The sequence below is a fragment of the Sorghum bicolor genome, chromosome 9, assembly GCF_000003195.3.
Source record: "Sorghum bicolor cultivar BTx623 chromosome 9, Sorghum_bicolor_NCBIv3, whole genome shotgun sequence".
In the NCBI taxonomy this organism is placed as follows: Eukaryota; Viridiplantae; Streptophyta; class Magnoliopsida; order Poales; family Poaceae; genus Sorghum; species Sorghum bicolor.
In genome coordinates this window covers 53532848-53557231 of record NC_012878.2, presented here as the reverse complement: position 1 = coordinate 53557231, position 24384 = coordinate 53532848, and the positions used below count along the sequence as shown (strand labels likewise).

The 24384-nt window shown below is 45.8% G+C and overlaps 3 protein-coding genes and 1 long non-coding RNA gene across 5 annotated transcripts; 1 reads left to right on the top strand and 3 right to left on the bottom strand.

Annotated features, from left to right (window-relative positions):
• LOC8077041 (UDP-glycosyltransferase 87A2) lies at positions 5153 to 7581 on the top strand. 2 transcript variants are annotated; one of them, XM_021447096.1, is made up of 2 exons: positions 5153 to 5736; positions 5822 to 7581. In XM_021447096.1, the coding sequence occupies exons 1-2, from the start codon at positions 5226 to 5228 to the stop codon at positions 6706 to 6708; spliced, it is 1398 nt and encodes a 465-aa protein (XP_021302771.1). In that variant the 5' UTR covers positions 5153 to 5225; the 3' UTR covers positions 6709 to 7581. The 2 variants fall into 2 exon arrangements, with proteins under 2 accessions (XP_021302771.1, XP_002441308.1); XM_002441263.2 differs by having other exon boundaries at positions 5153 to 5721; positions 5822 to 7574.
• LOC8077040 (cyclin-B1-5) lies at positions 7984 to 10870 on the bottom strand. Its single transcript, XM_002439954.2, has 9 exons — positions 10591 to 10870; positions 10119 to 10233; positions 9941 to 10025; positions 9592 to 9855; positions 9308 to 9433; positions 8965 to 9213; positions 8723 to 8884; positions 8434 to 8612; positions 7984 to 8330 (listed from the first exon to the last, which is right to left on the bottom strand). Exons 1-9 carry the CDS (start codon positions 10652 to 10654, stop codon positions 8192 to 8194), a joined length of 1383 nt encoding a protein of 460 aa, XP_002439999.1. The 5' UTR covers positions 10655 to 10870; the 3' UTR covers positions 7984 to 8191.
• On the bottom strand, positions 14056 to 21538 carry LOC8064179 (homeobox protein cut-like 1). Its single transcript, XM_002439953.2, has 2 exons — positions 20830 to 21538; positions 14056 to 14290 (listed from the first exon to the last, which is right to left on the bottom strand). The coding sequence occupies exons 1-2, from the start codon at positions 21300 to 21302 to the stop codon at positions 14212 to 14214; spliced, it is 552 nt and encodes a 183-aa protein (XP_002439998.2). The 5' UTR covers positions 21303 to 21538; the 3' UTR covers positions 14056 to 14211.
• LOC110430049 lies at positions 14601 to 20823 on the bottom strand. The gene is made up of 2 exons (XR_002447242.1): positions 20494 to 20823; positions 14601 to 14814 (listed from the first exon to the last, which is right to left on the bottom strand). It is a non-coding gene; the product is annotated as an uncharacterized LOC110430049 (long non-coding RNA).

The window sequence follows — 24384 nt, the reverse complement described above, 5'->3', positions numbered from 1 at the left end:
TGGACTATACAAGGATCATTATATGTTGGTAGGACCATAACGCCCGATTAGGGAAATAAGCAGTGTGAATGAATGAACTCATCTTCTGATGCAAACATAAAAACTTGTTCAAGATGTGTATTTTGGTCACTCGGAAAAAAGATTAAAATGATGCACACACACATATAGTGCAACTGTAAATGAGTGTAATTACAAACTCATCTAATACAAATTTAAATGAAAATGACAAATTTTCTAAGCTTTGTTGAAGACCTTTATGGCAAGCTCAACACTGTTATTGGGGGAAAGCTCGGTGACCATAAGCTTATCTTCATGGAGCTATAACATGGAATAAGGATTTTGTTTTGGCAACCATTTTATTATGGGATATATCCTCATCTCCAGGAGTTTTTCATCTCTTGAATTGTTTTTTTATTTACCGCATTTAAGCTCATGCATTGTGCTTGTTTGTACGGTATTTAATTTTTCTAAATTAGTATAGGGTAGTTCTTATGATTAGGTTGCAAAACTCTTTATGGGTTTGTATATGTAGAGCACACTAGAAAACATAAGGTGGACCTCATGCTAGATTAGTTTATTGTTTTCTAGTGTAGATCAAGAAAAGCCTAAAGCTAAGCTTTTACATACCCAATTTACCCCTTAGTCCCTCCCCCTATCGGCTCTCGGCCTAGCTAGGACTAGAGGTTTCCTGTACAAGGCACTCACCAAGCTCCAACTCTGGCCCTTCTCATCTCCTTTTGTGCTAGCAAATAAAACATCATTGCCTAGGTCCTTGTCATCAATAGAGTCTAGCTCACTGCATTGAAGCACTAATTTTGCTTTCAGTGATTAATGAACAAGGTTTTGTGGTTAACGTGTATTTTGCAGGAATTAGTCATGTTGGTTAGTTGCATTCTTGGCCACATGGTACTGTTGGCATTAGATTTTGGATTCCATGCGTGAATGCAAAGGATATTCGTGAAGGCAAAGGATTTTACAGATTCTAAGTGCGACCTGGTGTCGATATGCATTTAGAAGCAGAACAAATATTTGTTTTCCTTTGGTTGTACTATTAACGGAGGCGGAGATTAGTATATTGACCTAGTTTTGAGGCTAGAGTGATAAAGAGACGCACATATGAAAGATCTACCTAGGTAGCTTATGAGTGGCCTTGGAAGGATACAAAAGTTGTTGAGGAACTCAAAGAAGTTGGATTGGATCAGAGTTCAAATAGTTGTTTTTTTGAAAAATCAAGTTTAGGGATCTCCAGATCATTTGATCAAGACCGGTGGATCATTCGTTGACACTATACAAGATTGTGCTTTTGGTACTTGCACATATGATTTGGTTATGGGGAGTTGGAGCTCGTGTATGGTCGATCTCGTGACACTGTTGAAGACTTCAACTTGAAGATAGACAAGGTACCGGTGTGTCAATTTATGATTTGGTAATGCATATATATTTTGAAAATGACAGACTGTCTAGTAAATCTTGCTAAATACATGTTGCTAGTGTGATCTTGTTTTGACTAGTGTGCTGGTCTTAGGATTGTTTACTTTTTACTTGAGAAGTCCCCAAACAATGTTATGGGTTTAGTTATGTAAGAGGTGGTGAAAATTGAGTTGTATGAGGTTAAGGTTTGTTTAATATTTTAGAGCCCAATTTACCCTTCGCGGTTGGACCATTTGATCACCTGATCCCACATGACCCATGCCTCCTTTTTGTTAAGTATAGGATGGGTTGGGTTGATTTTGGAAATAAAATACCACATTTACATGTGTGTTTAGGTCTATAACGAGAGAGAGAGAGAGAGAGACCTTAAGGTATCCGGATCAAAATAACATCAAGGCAAAATCAACTTCTGCTTGGCAAAATTGTGCTCCAAAAAAGGGACCCCCAGATTATCTCTGTGTCTTTGAGTGTAACGCGGCAAAGGACAACAAAAGGGAGGGAAACAACAAAAAAGAACCTAAATTAACAACTGTACACTATTGTTCTTGAACTCTCCATATGAAATGTAATAAACTAGTACTATGCAAAGGCCTTGTAATTGAAGTGTATAGAATGTAGACAAGACTTTCGGCTCAGAATCCCAAACATTTTCCAAAACCGCTCTGCTATCTGCGTCAGTCACGCACTCACGCCAGCATGCATCTTCCTTGCTCCCAAGTGAAACTACACTTATTGGCTAGCTTGATCATCCATGAATATAATAGACCGTTTCCCGGATCATTCTACTTTTTCTTTCTGCCGATCTCCTCCAGTATTGAGTACGTACGTATCAACAACTTCTCCAAGTCAAGTCAAGCCATCCTATGCTATGCCTCTGAAGGAGATAGCTAGTACGTATCGCGTTGCGCTGGTGCAGAAAGCTGTATCGGAATCGCCATGTTAATTAGGCAGCAAACAAGCTACACGAGAAAGAGGAGAGCATTTCGCGTGCGTCACGCGAGTCGGGGATCCAGCAAATGGGGGCTTTGATTTCATTTCAGCTAGTGATGATTCGCCGGCGACGACGACGACGCCAGCGCGAGCGCGGCCGGCGCCGGCCGGGTGGCTGATTAAAAAACACGGCTCTGCGATCTGCATGCGTTCGGTTTGCTGCTGCAGCAGATAGGCACGCACAACGGGGAGTGCACGGTGACTGGCTCTCTGATTCGGATTTTAGGTGGGGGAGAATGATATGATGCGCAACACGGCGACGGCGAGCTAGTTCGGCAACTTTTTTCTGGCCATATACTACGTACGTACGCTGCCTTTTTCACAAGTGCCCAGTGGTGCATGCCGTGCGTGAGACATTAGGGCCTGAATTATTATTTGCGTCATATAAATATCGTGCTGGAGATGCATGCGTCGTCATATATCGGTACGATAAAAACAAACCATCCTATTACTTACACGAACTTTGTTCTTGCTTCCGTTGCTGAATTCGAGATCGACTATTTCCATTCTTTCAAAACTGTCAAACGCTAACACAACTGAATTACGCATGCTGAAAGCATTTTGGAAGAACCAATTAACTCAAAGGTGACACCGCTTCCTGTGCCAATTTTCTATACCACAGGTGAAAGAATTTTAAGGGATAGATACTATTTGCTATTCACAGAAGAGAACGGCGTCCCGAATGCCATATCACCTTGATAGAGATTCAGCCTCCTTTTAAAACATGGAGGTTTTCTTAAATCTTGTGTTTTTTCCTCAAAATTTAAACTGGTTCTTATAAAATTTCTCTTGTTTTTCATGAAAATCTGGCGTTTCGAAGAGGCCCAAAGTGACCCACATGTCTAACCACATGAGATATTTACCGCTCATAAGCCGCCACCAACCAAGCAACTACCACCACATCCACAGTGATCCACCACACAAAGGTTTGCAAAGCGGCTTCACATGTCACCTATACAACTGTTTTTTCCCCACTTGACCATTTACGTGCCAATGTTTTTTTGGGTTGTCATTACCATCACAACTCACAACATCACTCCATTTTGGATCAGGAATAGCCAGAGGCGGACTTAGCGATTTTGATTAAGGGAGACCGGACCAATATGATCATAATTTTTAGTTTTATAAAATATATGAAGAACTTTTCAAAAAAAGCTACACTATTTCTTACCAAAATCATCATATTTTAACAATAAATGAGTGAAATTGATCCCATGAAATCGAAGAGTCACGAGGGAGGTAAATTGGACTTTTATGATAGTTCATGGAGGTTGATCAGACTATAAAAAATATTTAATATAAAAATATAGATTTTTTTCCAAAAAAAATATCAAAATATTTCTTTGAGAATAAATATGCATTTTAAAATATAAAATCTGATTTGATATTAGAAAATTTGTAACTAAAAAATGTGAAACCGGTTCCATATCTATAACTCTTATAAAGTTAAACCCTAATAGATGAATTCTCTCTTCATGCAAGCTGTCCATATCATTCCCCACTAAGTGATCCACTAAATATTTTATCTCTTCATGCAAGATGTCCACATCATTCCCCACTAAGTCCATATCATTCCGTATTAATTATAAAAATAACCATGTCATCTATATCATATGAAATACTTTAAATCTTTAATATATTCACATACAAGTCATGTACATACATTATTTGTTTCATCACCAATTAATTCCTCTATAATGTAACCAAATATTAGTTTTTGTTTTATTAATTTAGCAATTTTTTACTAGATCTAATACAATAAAATATATGCAAGTCAAATTTATATTGGTACAAACATAATAGACTAAATATATATAGTAATATTATGCATATAAAAAATTATTTTAAAAAAAATTCCGCAGCAACGCGCGGGGAATTCACCTAGTTTTCTATAAAGTCATGCTCTATGTATTTTTGAGCTAAACACCACAAATACAGACCATGATTTTAGGAAATGCATGAAGTCTAGTATCCCAACCATGTCTAAATTTCCATGCTGCTCGATCATGTGCCCCTGGTGCGTACACATACCTTCGACGACAGTGATAAATGAGGAAGTCGTCGCGTCAGTTTGGGTGTTGTCGACCAAGTCAGAAACATCTGTTCTGAGAAATCATAGGCCGCTGCCACTAATGGTCCAATGCTTCATCGACATGATACCCCCTGAAGAAGATGATAACACTGATACAAAATCAAACCATGTGATAGATGTTCTTAATGTGCAATCAGAGCTTATATATATATATATATATATATATATATATATATATATATATATATATATAAGTTGACAGAGTCTAAAATTGTGGTTTTTTATTTGACAGAGACAAATGGTACACATAAAAATTTTGTTTTTTTATTTTATTTGAGTGACACAAATCGAACTCATAATAATGTAGTTGAGAGAAAGGTCAGATGGACTTATTTTCCAGGGTCCAAGGATATCAGGCCTCAACGAGCCCAAATTGAGCTGCTGGCCCATGGCCTTCTTCAGGCAGGCGCAGGCCCTCTCTCTTCTTGCGCCAATCTTGGAGACTCGATTGCAAAGCCTGCGCCAATAGGATTCTGAACTGAGTTCATCAGAAAACTAATGGAAGGTGTCAGAAATGGCGTGCAGCCATCATCGCCATTCGCCAGAGCCCGGAGGATATCGAGGCACCACCAACCCCGCAGCTTGACTCAGCTATAATACTGCGTCCCCAATGGCGGATCTCATCACGGTTCACAAGGCCACCTCAAGGTTTTTCGTGTGAGTGCGTGCGTGCAACTTGCAAGCGTACCCAGGTAGTAGAGCAGGTGGAGCAATGGGCTCCACGGCGGCGCCGCCGTGCCACCTCGTGGCCGTGCCGTACCCTGGCCGCGGCCACGTCAACGCGATGCTGAACCTGTGCCGCCTCCTGGCAGCTCGAGACGGCGTCACCATCACGGTCGTCGTCACCGAGGAGTGGCTCGGCCTCCTGGGCGCCCCGGCGGCGCTGCCGGACCTGGGCCCGCGCGTCCGCTTCGAGGCCATCCCAAACGTGATCCCCTCGGAGCACGGCCGCGCCAACGACATGGTCGGCTTCCTGGAGGCCGTGTACACCAAGATGGCGGCGCCGTTCGAGCAGCTTCTCGACAGGCTTCCGCCGCCGGCGCCCGTCGCCATCGTGGCCGACGTGTTCGTGCCGTGGACCGTGGGCGTCGGGGCACGGAGGGGCATGCCTGTTTGCCTCATGTGCCCGATTAGCGCCACCATGTTCGCGGTGCAGTACAGCTTCCACCTGCTGCCACCCGCGGCGGCCGGCGGCGGCGCGTCTCCGGGTACTACAAACAGTTGTGCGACTCGTATACTAACATTGTTCTTCGTTGGCATCTCAACATTTCTGCAAATCAATCTCGTGGTCTTATCTTATATATGCAGATGCCACTGATCATTGTCTGATTGAAAACTACATTCCCGGCACGAAATCAATCAGGTTCGCTGATCTTGCACCCACACACACCAACGCGATACTCCTGGACAGAATCTTTGAAGCCCACTCCTATGTAAAGAAAGCACAATGCATCATCTTCACCACCTTCCAAGAGCTCGAGAGCGACGCCATGGACGCACTGAGGCAAAACCTTCCATGCCCAGTGTACGCGGTCGGCCCCTGCATCCCCTTCATGGCACTGCAAGAGCACAACGATGCCAGTCCAGACGGTGACGGCTACATGGCGTGGCTGGACGCACAGCGCGCGGGCTCGGTGCTGTACGTCTCGCTCGGCAGCTTCCTCTCGGTGTCCGCCGCCCAGTTCGACGAGATCGCCGCTGGCCTGGCCGAGAGCAAGGCCAGGTTCCTGTGGGTGCTCCGCGACGCCGGCGCGTGCTCCCGCGCGCGAGCCCTGATCCGCGATCCCGACGCCGGACGCATCGTGCCGTGGACGGACCAGCTGAGGGTGCTGTGCCACCCTTCGGTCGGGGGGTTCTTCACCCACTGCGGCATGAACTCGACGCTCGAGGCGGTGTACGCCGGCGTGCCCATGCTCACCCTGCCCATCGCGTTCGACCAGCCAGCCAACAGCCGGCTCGTCGCCGAGGTGTGGAAGACCGGGGTTGGCCTCAGGGACATGGCCCGGGCCGACGGCGTCGTCGGTAGAGAGGAGATCGCCGCGGCCGTGGAGAGGCTGATGCGTCCTGACACGGCCGAGGCCGAGGACATGAGGAAGCGAGCGGCGCTGTTGAAGGACGCGGCTCGGGCTGCATCTGAAGAGGGTGGATCCTCGTGGAAAGATCTGACGTCTTTCGTCAACTTCGTTTCACATTGAGATCTCCGAATGTCAAACGGAGTCACTTCAGCAGTAGAAAGACACAAACTGCAGGTGCTGACTGCTGTGAATTGTGATTGATTCTCAGGGAGTCAATGTGATCTCTAAGTGTTAGCAGAATCTTCAGTTAGGTGCAACAATAAACATGCTGCATTGCTGCTGCATCCAGTTGACAGCAGCTCTTTTAATTGTTCAGATCAAAGTTCAGAAGATTTGAAAACCTCACAAGTAGCATTTTTAAAACTCAATTCGGGAAATCATTTGAAAGAAAGAAATGTTCAGTCAATCACAAATTAACCAAGCATTTTGTGAAGTGTATAATTGGTTTCAGTGAGTCGCTGGGATCATTGAACAATTGTTGCCCTTTCCTTTCAAACAAGTGTGGAAGTGTTTCAGGAATCATTTCAATCTGTAATTCTGAATGTCTTACAAAACTCTGAATTTTTTTTGGAGACAAAATTCCAGGAGGGAGTCAGTGTGATCTCTGAATGTTTGCAGAATCTTCAGTTAGGCGCAACAATAAACATGTTGCTTCATGCAGTTGACCTCAGAAGTAGCATTTTTAAAATTCACTTGGTGAAATGTCAGTTAATCACAAATTAACAAAGCATTTTCAATTAATCAGAAATCTCAAAGTGATTAACAAAGCATTTTGTTAATTTAATCAGAAATCGTATGTTTGAATAATCACTGCTGCTTCAATGCTCTTTCAGACAGGTGCGCAATCACAAAGTGTTTCAGGAGTCATTTACAAAACTGAAAAAAAAACTTGAGATAAAATTCCCAGAGTTAGTGTGATCTTGGCAGAGTTTAAAATTTATTTTGTGAAATCATTTGAAAGAAAGAAATATTCAGTCAATCACAAATTAACCAAGTATTTTGTGAACTGTTGCCAAGTGTTTCAGGAATCATTTCAATCTGCTGAATTTTTTTTGAAGGAGACAAAATTCCAGGAGGGAGTCAGTGTGAATGTGTGATCTCTGAATGTCAGAAGTATCATTTTTAAAATTCACTTCGTGAAATGTCACAGTTAATCAGAAATTTTCAAAGCATTTTTCAATTAATCAGAAATCTTTAAACAGGCGTGCTCAATCTCGAAGTGTTTCAGGTGTCATTTACAGAAATGTGAAAAAATCTTGAGATAAAATTCCCAGAGTTAGCGTGATCTTGGCAGAATTTTCAGTTAGGCGCAACAGTAAACATGCTGCTTCATGCAGTCGATAACAGCTTGTTCAGATCAACCAGAGTTCACAACTACCATTTGAAACAAGTTCAGAATCAGAAAATAACAAATCATTCTGTATAATCAATCACAAATTTTCAATGTGATTATTCATATAATTATGAATAGTTATGACCAAACAGACCCTATAATATACTCCTGAGAATAGAGTATGAGATGAAAAAATAACTCTCAAACTTTTATCATCCAAAGCAAACTGAACCAAATCCCCCTTCCATTGTCTGTGACCTAGTAAAAATTCTAGACAAGGTCGGGAAGAGCAGCCGGTGGGTGCAGAGCAACACGCCCAAACTGCTCCGCGGAGTACTTCTCGTAGACGGCATTCAGGTTCGCATCAGGAGCAGCAGCATGGGACCTGAGCAACATCCTTGTGCCTTCCCTGATGATCAAATGTACAGAAAGAACTTTATGAGCACAAGAAAGTTTCAAAATCTTAAGGATTCATGATCAAATGTGCGGCAGGGGAGGAGGAGAGCACTTACCTGAGCTGCTGCTCGTGGAGGCCAGTGTGGTGCTTCAAGGTTTCTGTCCAGAGAGGACTCTTCCTCAACGTGAGGCGAGCAGCATACACAGCGCAAGCAGCAACCGTGGAAGGATATGTCGTCACCATACCGTAGGCCATCAAAGCGAGCTCTCCGAAGAAATAAATCATATTCTGAAGCTGCACCCGTACGAGCAGAAGTGTCAGCACTCAGCAGTTAAGCACAAAACAGGAACAGAACACACATGATGTGACGCAACAGAGGGCAACCGGAGCAGCTCTTTCTTTACCTGTTCATCAGCACTACCGGCAGCCTTGGCGAATCGCAGCAGGAAGTGGTACGGAGTGGGGACAGTAAGGTTCCACTGCATGCTGTTCAGAATAGCCTTCTCCGCGACAAGAATCTGCTGCCGGCTGAATGCGCAATCTGCTATTTGGATGAAGTCATTTACCTGCAACAGAAAAGAAATTCAGGTTTCGAGCATCCAGATCCATAACAAATGGCAAGATACGAATGGAGCTTTGGCCTTACCTGCGGTGCCCAAATCTCCTCGTATTTGCAGGCGATCAGCATCGCTGCCATGCCAACGAGCTGGAGCTCCGCCCTCGGCACGGGCTGCAGCGACAGGTACCGGTCTACAATGTATATTGTGAGGTAGAGCGTTTCTGGCATGAGGTGGAATCTTTGGTGAGACTCGATGAGCCATTCCGTGAGCATGGCGCGCATTTTGTAGGTGATCGCGGGCTGATTGCCCATGTAGTCAATGGGACGGCTCTCATGCTGCAAAACACAAACATGGTGTGTATGGTGAAGACAGATTCAGAACAAGCAGCTTGCTTGAGAACAGATTTGCTAAAGATGAACCCACAGTTACCTGGGCAGTCTTGTAGAATGTGTAGATGTCCTCAACGTAATCCACCAGAGCAAACTGGTTGTCGCCATCCGACTTGTCAATATCCTCAATGAGCGGCTTTGGCTTCTCGGTAAGGCCACAGGCAGCCTGACATCGACGAGAACAAAGCAACAGGTTTATACACAATGCTGAACCAATCAACAACGATGCAAGAGCAGCACAAGTGTTGGATGCAAGAGCAGCACAAGTGTTGGATGCAAGAGCAGCACAAGTGTTGGATGCAAGAGCAGTACAAAGTGCTGAACCTTAGAACGCGCAGAAAGGACGGTTGAAAGCGTGCACACGAGCTTCTTCCTCCCATTCTTGGCACCCTCAGATGGCTTCCTGTTCCCCTCGGGATTTTTGGCGGCACCCTCCAATGGCTTCCTGTTCCCCTCGGGATTTTTGGCGGCACCCTCCGATGGCTTCCTGTTCTCCTGCTCAGGACGAGGGATGTTCTTCGCAGGCACTTTCCTGGCTGGCTTCGTAACGGCGCGCGCCGCTACAGGCTGAGCAGGAGCTACGGCGTTCTGCAGAACCAACCAAATCAGATGCTTGGGATGCAAGAATCTGCAGGATCAAATCCAATGCAGTGCTAGTGGCTCATCCGCTTACCTTGTTCGCCAAAGCGGCCTTTAAGAGCTGGGCGCCGAAGCTCCTGGTGATGGGGCGATGGATCCCCTCCGGCAGCTTGATCCCCCTGTAACGGCGAGGCAAGCAAGTTTCAGAGACAACAATATGAAAGAAAGAGAACGGATGCATCAGAAGACCGTGACGATTTCTAGTGTCTTACCCGTCGAGGACATCGGAGAGAGCGACGTTGCCAATGTCACCGAGGGCTGGGCGTGTGGCGTTAGGTCTGCCGGCGGCCGCCGCGTCTTTCTGTTTCCCCGCGATCCTCGCGGCACCTGACCATCATCGCCGAAGAGGAACGGCAATTCCATCAGAATTTGCACGGAATGAAATTCGTGTGAAATCAAAGCAAAGCTCGCCCAATCGTAAAGAAATAGTAACAAAGGTTGGACTGTTTGAAACTGAAACGTTGCTTCACGTGAGAGATTCAGGACAAGATCGATAAAGAAATCAAATCAAACAAGCCCATCGCGACCAAATCTTGACGCACGAGTCCAATAACCGAGCTAGGAAAGATCAAGACCCAGTATCCAAGAAGCCGGGACACATTGAAATCAAATCGTGGCAGGCGAACAACAGATCAAGAACTGGAACTAAGCGCAGCGAAAGGGCCCAAGATTGCGACCGCTCACCTCGGTTCGCCGGCTGCGGAGCGGCAGCGGCAGCGGCAGCAGCGCGGTGGTTCCTCGTCGCCATTGCTGAGTCTCCCACCCCGAGAACGCCGACGCCAACAAATGGGGCGACCGCTTAAAAGACGTGAAGCAAAGAGAAGCTCGAATGCCTCCTCCTCCTCCTCCTCGTTGCTCTCGTCTACGGCTTTCTGGGTTCTGTGGATCGGAAAGGTAGGGAGGGAGGGGGAAGGCTTGTGCCTTTGGGTGTTGGCGGAGGAAGGAAGAAGACGGCGGTGGGGCTGCAGCTTTATTCGGATCGGGGGTGGCTCCAACGGTCGGGACTCGGGAGAGGGCGAGCGGTGAGGAAGGCCGCAGCGTCTAGGCGGGCGGGATCGGACGGCTGAGATCGACCGGCCTGGAGTGGTTCGGGGGAACTAGCCGTTAAGGGGCTAGGCTTTGGGTTGCCTCGCCAGTGCGGCTACCGCCGCCGCCGCGGCGCCGACTCGTGTTTCTGACCAGTTCAACCGTGATACGGACAGGTAATTCACTCGTATAAAAGGCGATTGTATACGAATACGAGACGGTAAAAAAGGGAAATGACTGGATGGACAAGCCCACCACCACGGGCCTTTTTTATAAAAAAAAAACGAAAAGAAAAGAAGTGATGGAAAACGTCTCTTTGCATTACGAAGATGGTTGTAGTGGTGCATTTTGTTTTTTCCTTCTGTTTTCTTCTATGCTACATTTTGATTTCTCCCTCCTGCCCCTCCAGCTTTAGAAACTTGTTTCCTCTTGAGATTCCTAATTGTTTTCAGGGTAGGAAATTTACATGGAAATAATTTAAATAATCATTAAGTTCTTTACGGAGGGTTTTTCATTGTGTCTTCCCCTTGAGAATTCTGGAGAACTAGCCGCTAAGGGTCTAAGCTTTGGGTTCCGTTAAGAATTCGCCAATGCGGCGAGCACCGCCTACTTGTGTGTTTTGACCAGTTCAACCGTGATATGGACAGGTAATTCGCTCATGTAGTCATATATCCTATAAAAAAACACTCCTCCCATATAAATGTGATCGAAGGCGGCTTGCAGTAGGAAAATGGTGGAACAGTGTATTGCGGTATTGGCGTTGCTCATCTTTTATGCATGTCGCCATGGCCATGTAACTTGCCTTATACTAGGTTTTTTTGTTCCTATTTTCATGTAGAAGGTCTTACATCAACCATTAACACATTTTATCGTGCCTCCAGAGGCTACGAGCATAAATATTTAGTGATTCACCTATATTCCTTGGTACGCCTCATGTGAGAATAAAGTTTGAATTCTAAAAGGAGAGAAACATTGAGAGAGAGAAAATAGGATGCTCGAATCGAATATAAGAATTGCTAAAGGAGATGATTTGCATACCATACGATAATTATAACTACTAAATGGTTAATATGCTTGTGAGCGTGACACTAAGACTTCTACTTTCTTCATATTGAGTAGACCATCAATACATGTTTAGTCCAACAACCTTGATTTGGACACAGGGACAGAGCCACACCATTTTGTTAGGGTCAGCTAACCCTGGTGATTTTCTGAAAACTTAGTGGAAAATCACTATTACTGGTTGTGTAGCTTTACCCAACATATTTTGCTGGATTTGCTCCTATTAGGTATAATTGAAGGGAAAGAAGAAAAGACTTGCATAGTTGTGGCTGGGGCACGGTATTAGGAGTGGTGCATTGCCGATAGCTATAGTATTGGCTTCTGAAATTGAACCCCTAATTTGAGATTCACTCTCGGCCACTACTGGCTATGCTTTAACAAGTGCACGGCCATGCTGAATATACGACGCAAGAATCGGAACTAGAACCAGTGTACGACCGTGCCGTTCGTGCCAGCCGTGTACTGGAAACTGGTTCCTGAGCAGAAGATCTAGAGGACGCCTAGTGGGCTGTTGGGCTTCGTCATGACTGGGCTCATAGCCTTCCACGAAACCTGTGGCCCAGAAAGAATGACATCATATCCGTGTTATTTTTTTTAAAAAAAAGGAAAAGAAACGAATTTCCCAAGCACTTTTCTTTCTTTTCTTTGATAAAAGACATTCAGTTATTTAGCGACAAGTTGCCGCTAACAGCCAGCACTTTTCTGTTATCGATAGGGAAAAAAAAAAACTCGCGTCGGGCGCGCGTTCGTCAGTACTCTAGTCTAGTGCCTTGGTCAGAAGCGGTGCCGTACTGCCGTGGCTCTCAAACAAATTCAGGCCTTCAGTTTGGCAAAATTTTAGAATTTTGGGTACCGTAGCATTTTTGTTTATATTTGATAAATACTATCTAATTATGAACTAACTAGGTTTAAAAGATCCGTCTCACAAATTACAGATAAACCGTGTAATTAGTTTTTGTTTTAATATTTCATACATATGCCGCAAGATTTGATGTGATAGGAAATTTAAATTTTTTGGCAATTTTTTTTTGGAAACTAAATAAGGCCTCAATGGTTGCTCATGCTTCATCTTTAGGCCTTGTTTAGATTAAAAAGTTTTTGGATTTTAACACTGTAGCGCTTTCATTTTTATTTGACAAACATTGTCCAATTATGGAGTAACCAGACTTAAAAGATTCATCTCGCGATTTACAGATAAACTGTGCAGTTAGTTTTGTTTTTATCTATATTTAATGCTCCATGCATATGCCGCAAGATTCGATGTGATGGGAAATGTTGAAAAGTTTTTGTTTTGAGGATGAACTAAAACAATGCCTTAGTTCGTGTTGGTGAAGCGCCATTGGCAGCCAGATTTTCAATCTTTCCAAGCATCGGACTGGACGTGACGTGACACTGGTAGAGTCAAGACTCAAATAAACCCCAGAGTACGTACGGGACACGGTAATCTCTCTGGTGAGACTGCCGATCTCAGGTCGCCACCAGAACGGACGCGCCTCTCCCCGGAAACCGGCCACATCTCGGGGGCTAGTAGAAGCCAGTAGCGTACGCCACGGTACAGCGATGGCGTTGGCGCGCTCGCTCGTCATCTCGTAGTCCCCCATCGCTGGCATACAGATCAATCGTTTCACGATGCTCGATCAGCCACGCTCAGCTGGTCAGCTCCCGACTCCGAGCGCAGATGCGTCGTGTGCGGTGAGGCGTCGCCAACACTCTCCACAGCTGGGAAACACACAGTACAGTTACAGTAACAAGTAGGAAGGCGACTGACAGGCACGAGTCTCGCACGAACAAAAGCAAAGACTTGGTTTTTTTCCCCCGATGCCTTCATTGCACCTCCTTTGATTTGCCAGCAGCAGCGGGTGCACGGCACGGCACCCGTCCCGTTAGCTACCCACTGGCCACTGGCCACTCGTTCAGATTCAGGTTCAGGTTGTTCTGTTTGCTTTCTGAACTCTCGTGCAATGCGGCAGCTGAAACGTGAGGCCCGCCGGGCTCAAAGCGAGGCGGCGATGGTTCAGACGTCAAGAATTGCGACAGAGATCGCTGTGACACACCAGAAAGGGAGAGGGCAAGGACGGCAACGGACGGCATTTTTTACAGGTGCAAGAAGCATGGTCACATCTCGCTTGTTAGTTGCAGAGCAAAAACGAAGGCACATGAAAGAAGCTAGCTACTCTACTCCGGTTGGTGGCCGGCGCCGGTGATCGTCTCTCAGCTTCAGCTGCAGACCTTGGCCGGGCCGCGGCCGCGTCCCCACAGCGCCGGAAAGCAGCCGATGCCCAGTGCCCTCTGTGTCCTGAAAGATTGGGTGTCGGTTTTGTTAGCTTGGTGCAGATAATATATCCCAAACGAATCTGAAGCAAGCAGGAGCTGTAATCTGAAAGTCTGAAAAACAATCGAACTGTTTCTGAAAAGGTGTACTGTATCAAAGAAGAAGCTTCTCAAGAGTAAAGGTACACTGATCCTGTGTACTTTGGTCAGATTACGATCCTTGTTTTTTTTTTTATTTTCATGGTCATAAGTTGTTCCATTGTTGACTCCACAAAGGCACAAAGCTAAGGTCAAAAGGATGTAAGAACCGTTTGGTCCAAAAGATACCAGTCCCAGGAAAAAAAAGGAAGCGTCCATCGATTATAACTTTCAGCGGCGTGTGGTTGAAAACAAGACTAAAAGAGTGTTTTTTTTCCAGATACAGACCAAGCCTTCATGATGACCAAACCAAACAATGGGGTTGTGCAGTGACTAACGAGGACATCTAATGATATCATGCAGTTGCACTAGTACAGACTACAGTTGCAGTAGTATAACGCAATAATTGTACTACCCTGTCACTGGTAACACTCCAGCGACTGAAGCTGAAGACGTACTTCCGCAAGACGTCTCCCATCCAGAGGAAACGGAAGGCAAGAGGAAGGCGCGGGCGAAGAAGGCAAACTCACGCGTCTCCGGCCCACAGTGGATCAATTAGGCCCAGAACGAACGGCACTGCGTGGCCCATATCGGAGGCGGCTCCCTGCCCCTTCTTGTAACCGTTGGGAGAGGAGAACAGGAGTGGGTGAGATCGAACCGAGCCTAGTTGGCTGCGGCGGCGGCGGGCATCGGCATCTCGCCGGTGTTCCGAATTTGTATCAAGCACTTAGCCACTCGTTCGTTATTAAGTTTATCCAGTATCCAATTACATCGTTCGGTTACATCTGGTATCGGATTCGGTTCGATCCTGTTTCGTCGATCTCTGTATTCCATCGATCGGTTCGCAAACGCTTCAGGTTGGATCGAGATTCTCGATCGGTAGTGAGCTGCTACCGCCGAGGATTTCTCTGTAATTCCTAAGCACGCAAATCGATTTGTGGTGTAGATCGCGATTCTGGCATCCCACCAATACTTCACTCGTCGTCAGATGGCCATGACGACCCCGGAAGAACAACTCGGCAAGATCCTCGCTCTCCTGGGCGAGAACTCCAAGGGAATCAAAGAGCTGAAGGCCTCCATGACGGAGATGCGGGATCTCAAGACGGAGCTCTACAATTGGAAGCCGGTGGTTGACCAACGCGTCCACGATCTCGAGCACACCGTTCTGGATCTCAGCGAGCGCATCGACCAAGTGCTGGACGTCATCAACCCCTCATCCCCACGGCAAGAGTACACAGCGCCGATCACAACTTCAATCCGGGAGGACCACTTCGCCTCGCCGTCCAAGCAGGTGCTGAACTCCGCTCGTCTGGAGTTTTCCCCATCAAGGGCGGCACCAGGGTCGTTAGACCACAGCAAGCTGGGTTACGGGGTGGTGTTGACCACTGCCCCAACCCAACCCTCTGGTACAGGTGCGAAATCTCTCCATACTAAAGTTTCCCCACTTCATACTGAGTATCCTGAGCAGCCTGATCCATATTATTACCACTATCCCATGTATTCCACTGCCACACCCTTTCCTGAAGTAGAGTTCCATAAGTTTGATGGCACAAATCCTAAACTCTGGATCAAACGTTGTGAAACTTACTTCGATGTGTACCAGACCGATCCTAGTTTATGGGTTCGCTTAGCTTCTATGAGAATGACTGGTTCTGCTGCTCTTTGGTTTCAAACCCTGCCAAACCCAACTACCACCATGACATGGGAAACTTTTGTTCTAGCTATTTGCAATCGTTTTGATAAGGATGAACACAACCATCTTCTTAGACATTTTTTCCACTCCAAGCAAACAACCACTGTCACAGAATATGTAGAAGAATTCAGTGACATTGTTCATCATTTACTAGCGCATGATCCATCTTTCTCACCTGCTATCATTACCAACCGTTTTATTGATGGTTTAAAGAAAGATATTAGAGCAGTTGTGGTTATGCATAGGCCACAAGACCTCGATACTGCTAGTTCTTTGGCCCTTTTGCAGGAGGACGCCACCCAAGAGGTTCCTGTCAAGCGGTTTGAACCCAGTTCCACTTCTCGGAAATCCTCCGGTGATGGGATGAAGCATATTTCTGACACTGGAAAACCAAGCTTCAAACACAGTGATGAGAAGAAGCCAACTTCCACACCACAATCTAAGTCCACTGATGACAATGTCACTGCTCTGAAGAACTACCGAAGAGCCAAGGGCCTCTGTTTCAAGTGTGGTGAAAAATGGTCTCCTCAGCACAAGTGTCCTGCTACTGTGTCCCTGCATGCTATGGAACAGTTATGGAAATGTATCACTACTGGTGAGGACTTGGAGTTTCTTCCACAGTCTAATTCTGATTCAGAAGAAGACTTGATGGCTATATCTATACAAGCACTCAGTGGTACTGAAGGACCTAAAACCATTCGTTTGAGAGGCCATTTGAATGGTAGAGAGGTGTACATGCTAGTGGATTCTGGTAGTACTCACAGTTTCATCAGTGCTCACCTCCTTCAGAATTTAGATTCTGGACAAAAGTTGAATCAATCTGTCACAGTCAAGGTAGCCAATGGAGAACTGCTTCACTGCACTCATCAGCTGCCAAATCAGTTGTGGGCCATTCAAGGACACTCATTCTATACAACTTTTAAGATCATACCATTGTCCAGTTATGATGTAGTTCTGGGTATGGACTGGTTGGAATTAAACAGTCCAATGGAAATACACTGGGGTGAGAAGTGGTTGAAATTCAAACACCACCACCAACAGATTCAGTTGTTGGGTATCTCTACTTCCACTCAAATGGGCACACCAATCTCACAGTCTCAGTTGCAAGCACTGGAGAGGACAGATTCTATTCTGTACATGGTACAGTTACAGTCTAAAGAGGAGTCCAGCTCACAATCTTCACACATACCTCCTGACTTGCAACAATTACTGCAGCAGTTTGAACCAGTTTTTGCTCCTCCCACAACCTTACCACCTGAACGTTCTGGGGACCACCAGATTCCTCTACTGGAAGGGACTTCTCCTTTCTGTTTGAGACCCTACAGATACAATCCTGCCCAGAAAACAGAGATTGAAAACCAAATTGCAGATATGCTCCAAAAAGGGTGGATACAAGTCAGTTCCAGTCCTTTCTCTTCTCCTGCCTTACTAGTCAAGAAGAAAACAGGTGACTGGAGGTTGTGTGTTGATTATCGAAGGTTAAATGCTATTACTACCAAAAACAAGTACCCCCTACCGCTTATCGAAGATCTCCTTGATGAATTACATGGAGCTCACTGGTTCTCTTCCTTGGATTTATGCTCCGGATTTCACCAAATCAGGATGGCCAAAGGAGAAGAATACAAAACTGCATTCCAGACACATCATGGGCATTTTGAATACTGTGTGATGCCTTATGGAGTCACAGGAGGACCAGCTACCTTCCAGGCTGTTATGAACATCATTTTAGCTTCTCTCTTAAGGAAATGTGTTGTGGTCTTCATAGATGATATACTTATATACAGCAAAACTTGGGAGGAACATCTCCAACATTTGTCATCAGTTCTGGAAATCTTACAGAAGCACCAGTTTCATGTCAAGCTCACTAAATGTTCCTTTGCCAAACAACAACTCACTTACCTTGGACATGTTGTCAGCCCCCAAGGTGTGGCTACTGATCCTAACAAAATTGACACCATAAGGAAATGGCCACAACCTCAAAATGTTAAAGATCTGAGAAGTTTCCTTGGTATGGTGGGTTACTACAGGAAATTTGTTGCTCAATTTGGCCTCATTAGTAAACCCTTGACAGAACTTCTTAAGAAAGGTACTATATTCATGTGGACACCTACTGCAGAAGCATCTTTTCAGGCCCTTAAACAGGCTCTTATCACTGCTCCAGTTCTAGCTATGCCGAACTTCTCCTTACCATTCACTATTGAGACAGATGCTTCAGCTCGAGGTATTGGAGCAGTACTTCAGCAGCAAGGTCATCCCATAGCCTTTGTCAGCAAGGCACTAGGACCCAAAGCACAAGGGTTATCTACTTATGAAAAAGAATATCTAGCTATCATTATGGCTGTAGATCATTGGCGCCATTACCTTCAGTCATCTCCATTTGTCATTCTCACTGACCAGAAGAGCTTAACACACCTAGAGGATCAAAGGCTTTCCACACCCTGGCAACACAAGGCTCTGACCAAACTCATGGGTCTCTCCTACAAGATTATCTACAAGAAAGGCACAGAGAACAAAGTGGCTGATGCTCTGTCCAGAACCAATCACTCTGACACTTTTGACATTCATTCCATGTCAGTGGTTAAACCTGTATGGTTACAAGATATTCAAGATGGCTATCAACAGGATCCTCATGCCTTACAGCTTCTCACTGAATTGTCTGTACAACCCACTGTTGGACATTATAATCTGCAGGATGGTCTCATCAGATACAAAGGCAGGGTATGGATTGGCTCTAACTCTTCTCTGCAAACTAAAATACTACATTCCTTACATACTAGTGCCATAGGTGGTCATTCTGGAGTTGAAGCCACTTACCACCGAGTCAAAACAATTTTTGCCTGGCCCAAACTTCAACTTTCTGTCAAAAACTATGTAGCCCAATGTTCTATTTGCCAGCAAGCCAAAACAGAAAGAGTTGCCTACCCTGGCCTTCTGGCCCCCCTGCCTATTCCAGAGGGAGCTTGGCAAGTAGTAACTATAGATTTCATTGAGGGACTACCTAAATCTGCAGGCTACAATTGCATTCTAGTGGTTGTTGATAAATTTTCCAAATACTCCCACTTTTTGGCCTTGTCCCATCCTTTCACTGCAATTCAAGTTGCTCAACTGTTTTTGAACAATATCTTCAAACTTCATGGCTTACCCAATGCTATAGTTTCTGACAGAGATAAAATCTTTACTAGTCAGCTTTGGCAAGAGCTGTTTAAGCTTCTACACATTGACCTTCGCATGAGCAGTGCCTACCACCCACAAACAGATGGCCAAACTGAACGTGTTAATCAATGTCTAGAAACCTACCTTCGCTGTTTTGTCAGTACATGCCCTACCAAATGGTTTCATTGGTTAGCACTTGCTGAATATTGGTACAATACCTCATTTCATTCCTCATTGGGCAAAACACCTTTTGTTGTATTATACGGCCATGAACCCAAACATTTTGGAATTGACATCTCCCAATCCTGCCAAGTTGCCGATCTGAACAATTGGCTTCATGAACGCGAGTTGATGCAACATATTGTCAGGCAACACCTTGTCAGAGCTCAGAACAAGATGAAAGCACAGGCTGACAAACATCGATCTGACAGAAACTTTGAGCTTGGTGATCTGGTTTATCTCAAGGCTCAACCTTATATACAAACTTCTTTGGCCACTCGATCATCTAACAAGCTGTCTTTCAGATTCTTTGGTCCTTACAAAATACTGGAGAAGATTGGATCCTCAGCTTACAAGCTCTTGCTACCTGATGGTTGTCTTATACATCCGGTTTTTCACGTATCTCAACTGAAAAAGGCAGTAACACCGCCAACTGTGGTGAGCTCTGCACTTCCTGATCACACTAACCAGTTGCAGGTACCTCAGTTGATTCTGGACCGTCGTCTACGCCGCCAAAACGACGTCACAATCCCACAAGTTCTGGTTCAGTGGTCCTTTCTGCCACCGGAATTGTCTACCTGGGAAGATGAAGATGACCTGCGCCAGCAGTTCCCCCGTGCACCAGCTTGGGGACAAGCTGGAACTCAAGGACGGGGGGGTGTCACTGGTAACACTCCAGCGACTGAAGCTGAAGACGTACTTCCGCAAGACGTCTCCCATCCAGAGGAAACGGAAGGCAAGAGGAAGGCGCGGGCGAAGAAGGCAAACTCACGCGTCTCCGGCCCACAGTGGATCAATTAGGCCCAGAACGAACGGCACTGCGTGGCCCATATCGGAGGCGGCTCCCTGCCCCTTCTTGTAACCGTTGGGAGAGGAGAACAGGAGTGGGTGAGATCGAACCGAGCCTAGTTGGCTGCGGCGGCGGCGGGCATCGGCATCTCGCCGGTGTTCCGAATTTGTATCAAGCACTTAGCCACTCGTTCGTTATTAAGTTTATCCAGTATCCAATTACATCGTTCGGTTACATACCCTGTGTGGAAATCTTTCAAAATAAACTATGGGATCCATGGGTTTCAAACTTAATCCATATCGTTACCAGTATTTTTTTCCAATCCTATATAGAATATCAGTAATACTTGTCATCTAAGTCTGCAACTAGTCAAATGCCAGTGTCAATTGCAGTGACAAACAGCCTCTTAATTGCAGATGTTGATATTTTTTTAAGAAAATGAATTCACATGTATGCATGATTAGTTGAGTTCTGCTGATACTGAGAGGCAGGAAATGCAACAGCGATTAACCATGGAAATTTTAGCTGTAGTAAAACAGCATGATCGTTGGTGTGGCACCGACGGACTGACCTGCTGGCTTTTCCGGCGGCAGGTTTCGCCGGCGCGCCCTGGACGGCCCCGGGCGACAGCGGCCCGCGGCTGTGCCTTGGCGTGGTCATGCTCCTGGTGAGAAGCCCCGGCACGTAGAAGTTGAGCAGCACGCCGTCGCCGCCTCCGCCGTAGCTCCCCCTACTGCCGCCGCTCCGCCGCGCCTTCAACCTCGCCGCCTGCTGCCGCTGCTGCTTCGACGCCGCAGCTGCCGCCGCCTCGTGCCCCGCAGTCGCGCGATCCTCCCGCGGCGCTGCCGCCGGGGCGCCAAGGTCCGCGTCCGCGCTCGGCGGCCTGGCGCCGGCCTCGACGAGGTCGGAGAAGGAGAGCTCACGGTCGGAGCCGCCGCCGCCGCCGCCGCCGTCGGGGAAGACCGCGAGGAGGGCCAGTATCTCCTCCTCCCGCGCAGACAGCCGCTTTCCGCCGCCCGCGAGCGCAACGAGTGCCTCCTTCATGGATCGCCTCTCTGATTCTCCACCTCGATCGCGCCGCGACGACGGCAGGAAGCGGGCAGCGCGTATGGTTTTCGGTGGCTGCGCGCGCTTGCTCGTGAGGTTCTGGGATAGGTCCCTCGACTCGACTGGAGGCTGATGGTGTGCCCGCCGTCGCTTTTGTAGATAGATAGGGGAGGAAGAAGAAGAAGAAGACGACGTGTTGGCGGGTGGGTAACTTGGCTGGCGTTCGCTTGGCCGGGTTAAGGAAAGCAAAGACACGGACGTCTAGAAGGACGGCACGGGAACGGGAGTGGCAACTGGATTGTGAAGATACGCAGCCGCGGAGCCGCAGGCCGCAGCCCTTGCCCGGTCTCCCTTTTCAGTTTCAGAAGCTTCTTCTTTTTTGGCTTTTAAAAAGGTTTGCTGTGTGCTGATAATCGAATCTGTTTTGTTCGTTTGGCTGTCATGATAGAAAGTACTATTAGCTGATAAATTATGATAAAAAATATTGTTGGTTGATTTGTTGTGAGAAAAAAATACTGCTGAATGTCTGACAAATTCGGCTGATAAACTCAAAGCAGATTCGGCTGATCGATGCGGCTGTATCATAACTTTGATTGTGCGTACGGTTACTGATTATGCATCTTTTGTACAGTTTTTGTCATTTTTTGTTATACTATTGTATTGTATACCTGTGGGCTGTGGCTTGTATTCACATTCGCATTCCGTTTAATATTGCCACTGAAAAAAAATCTAGATGAGCTCTTTAATTAATCGTTGCTTTTTACGTGGGTGTGGTCCAGGGCCGGCGGCGTTCGAGAGGAGCGTTCGCACCACAGCCACAGACAGCAGAGGGCCCCAAATCATATACGGACTAACGATTATCATGAACTGCTAGGTACTAGATAGTTAAGCACGCTTCGCTGCGCCGTTTTTAGCCTCAGTTGTTCTCGTTGCTGTTTTTGTTGGAGAACAAAATAATAGGCTGAGAAAGCTTATTGATTACTGTTGGTTCTTAGAGGACGTAGTTGTTAGTGACACCGTAAGAGCAAGTTTAATAATACAGTCCACTTGCTGGCTGTAAGGTTCTTTACAGTCTTCTTGCAGCCCACCCATACAATAGTTAACTATTCACTATTAATACATGGCTCACTTATCTCTCTCACAAAGATTCTTGGTTTTTGTGCTGGCTGTAAGCTTACAGCCTGCTTCTCTTCTCTTTCATCCCTTCTCTCCTCCACATCAGCATTTAGCCAGCTTAGCCCACCATAATTGCTCTTAGAGCAGCAGCCAGAACGCGCGCGGTTGGCTGCCTGCCAGCACAGACGGAAGCCACATCCCGCTGCAAATGCGCTGCGACGACGCCGCCAATCTTTGCTTCTGTCATTGTTTGGAGGAAAGCATGTAGGGAAATTGCTCATATTGCTTCTGTCATTACTTGCGCATTTCAACTTGCAGTGATCGGCCTGTTCCCCTGTCTGAAATTTCAGTTCGTGCACAATGCAGTCATCAGGATGCTACCTATAAATGTTTCTGAATATCGTGCAATGAGCAATTGATGAACTAGTATGAGCGGGGTTTTTTTTGTTGACAAGCGTGAGTTAATAAATACTGGTCTACTCACTCGATACCTAGGCCTTGTTTAGTTCCGAAAAGTGAAAAGTTTTCGGTACCGTAGCACTTTCGTTTGTTTGTGACAAATATTATCCAATCATGGAATAACTAGGATCAAAAGATTCGTCTTGTGATTTACAGCTAAACTGTGTAATTAGTTTTTATTTTCGTCTATATTTAATGTTTCATGCATGTGCCACAAGATTTGATGTGACGCAGAATCTTGAAAACTTTTTGGTTTTCAGGGTGAACTAAACAAGGCCCTATAAAGGAGCAAGAACAATAACATCACCCGCTAGCCGGCGAAATAAAGTCTGACATGGCTTTCAATTAATACGGAAGTAGCAGGCATAACAATGCATGAGCATATGCAACTAATGAGGACCAAGCAAGGCAGGAGATCAGCGAATGGGGGTGAGCATCACGTATATCGCCCGCTTTATACCGACGTTTGGTGAGACGTCCGCTAGGCACTCTCTTCCCTTTTCTCTCTCTGCCAACAGGGATCCAGCCCGCTCCTAGCCACCCATAATACTTGCTCTTAGGATAACGACACGGTCTTCAAAATCTTACTTTGACTCTTTGTTTTTATAAAAATATTATCAAAAAGTGGTATATGTATATTTTTATGAAAGTATTTTTCAAGACAAATCTATTCATATGGTTTTTACATTTTCAAATTCAACAACTTAAAAGTTATTCATGATTTATATTCTCAATGTTTGACCCAAATCTTGTCCAAAACGATTTTCTTTATAGGTATGGAGGGAGTATGTGATTAGGTAGCCATAAAATGGTAATATATATGAATCATATTTATATACTTGATCATAGATGTATAGAAGTATTAAATAGCTTGTTAAACAGACAACCCATTAATTGTATGATCTGTTTAACTGTCTGTGTGTCGGATTTCAAGAACTTGCACACAATCCTCTGTCTGTGGGCTCTATATCCTCTTAATTTAAGGCCATAAATTGGACTAGATCACGGGATCAATGAGTCCCAACAGCTTATATCGTCCATATCGTCCGACGTGGCGGTGGTGATCGATGTACACTTTGCCGGCAACTAGTCCAAGCAGGTTCTTTTTCATCAAACTTAGAATAGTTTGATTTGAAGCAATACACGCAATACGTACTTAGAATAGTTTGTCCTATACTAGCTTTTTGACGACGATGTACGGATGAGAAAGACAGAGCTCTGATGCTAACATGCCAACTAACCGTGCACTGCTGTCGTCTCTCGTCTGTGCATGTCAGATGGGACCTATGTTACACGGATACTCAAGGAGAGTGACGTATCCGTATCCGATACTCGTCGGATACGCGGATACGGATACTCGGATACACCATTTTAGTGGATTTTCTTTTGAGAAAGTGTGTATCCGCGTATCCGATACTCGTACCCGTACTCGTGTAATGTAGGATGGGACTTGGCACGGTGGCGCATCAGAGTTCCAGTCCAGAGACGACAAGGTACACGGTTT

What these genes read in the sequence shown, in the direction of transcription:
- LOC8077041 (XM_021447096.1), top strand. Translation starts at nt 5,226, where the DNA reads ATGGGCTCCACGGCGGCGCCGCCGTGCCACCTCGTGGCCGTGCCGTAC. An exon ending in TCCGGGTACTACAAACAGTT is followed by an intron (nt 5,737 to 5,821) that starts GTGCGACTCGTA and finishes TTATATATGCAG; the next exon opens with ATGCCACTGATCATTGTCTG.
- LOC8077040 (XM_002439954.2), bottom strand. Translation starts at nt 10,654, where the DNA reads ATGGCGACGAGGAACCACCGCGCTGCTGCCGCTGCCGCTGCCGCTCCG. An exon ending in TCCTTTCTGCGCGTTCTAAG is followed by an intron (nt 9,434 to 9,591) that starts GTTCAGCACTTT and finishes CGTCGATGTCAG; the next exon opens with GCTGCCTGTGGCCTTACCGA. An exon ending in AGGAGATTTGGGCACCGCAG is followed by an intron (nt 8,885 to 8,964) that starts GTAAGGCCAAAG and finishes TTTCTGTTGCAG; the next exon opens with GTAAATGACTTCATCCAAAT.
- LOC8064179 (XM_002439953.2), bottom strand. Translation starts at nt 21,302, where the DNA reads ATGAAGGAGGCACTCGTTGCGCTCGCGGGCGGCGGAAAGCGGCTGTCT. An exon ending in GCCGCCGGAAAAGCCAGCAG is followed by an intron (nt 14,291 to 20,829) that starts GTCAGTCCGTCG and finishes CCAATCTTTCAG; the next exon opens with GACACAGAGGGCACTGGGCA.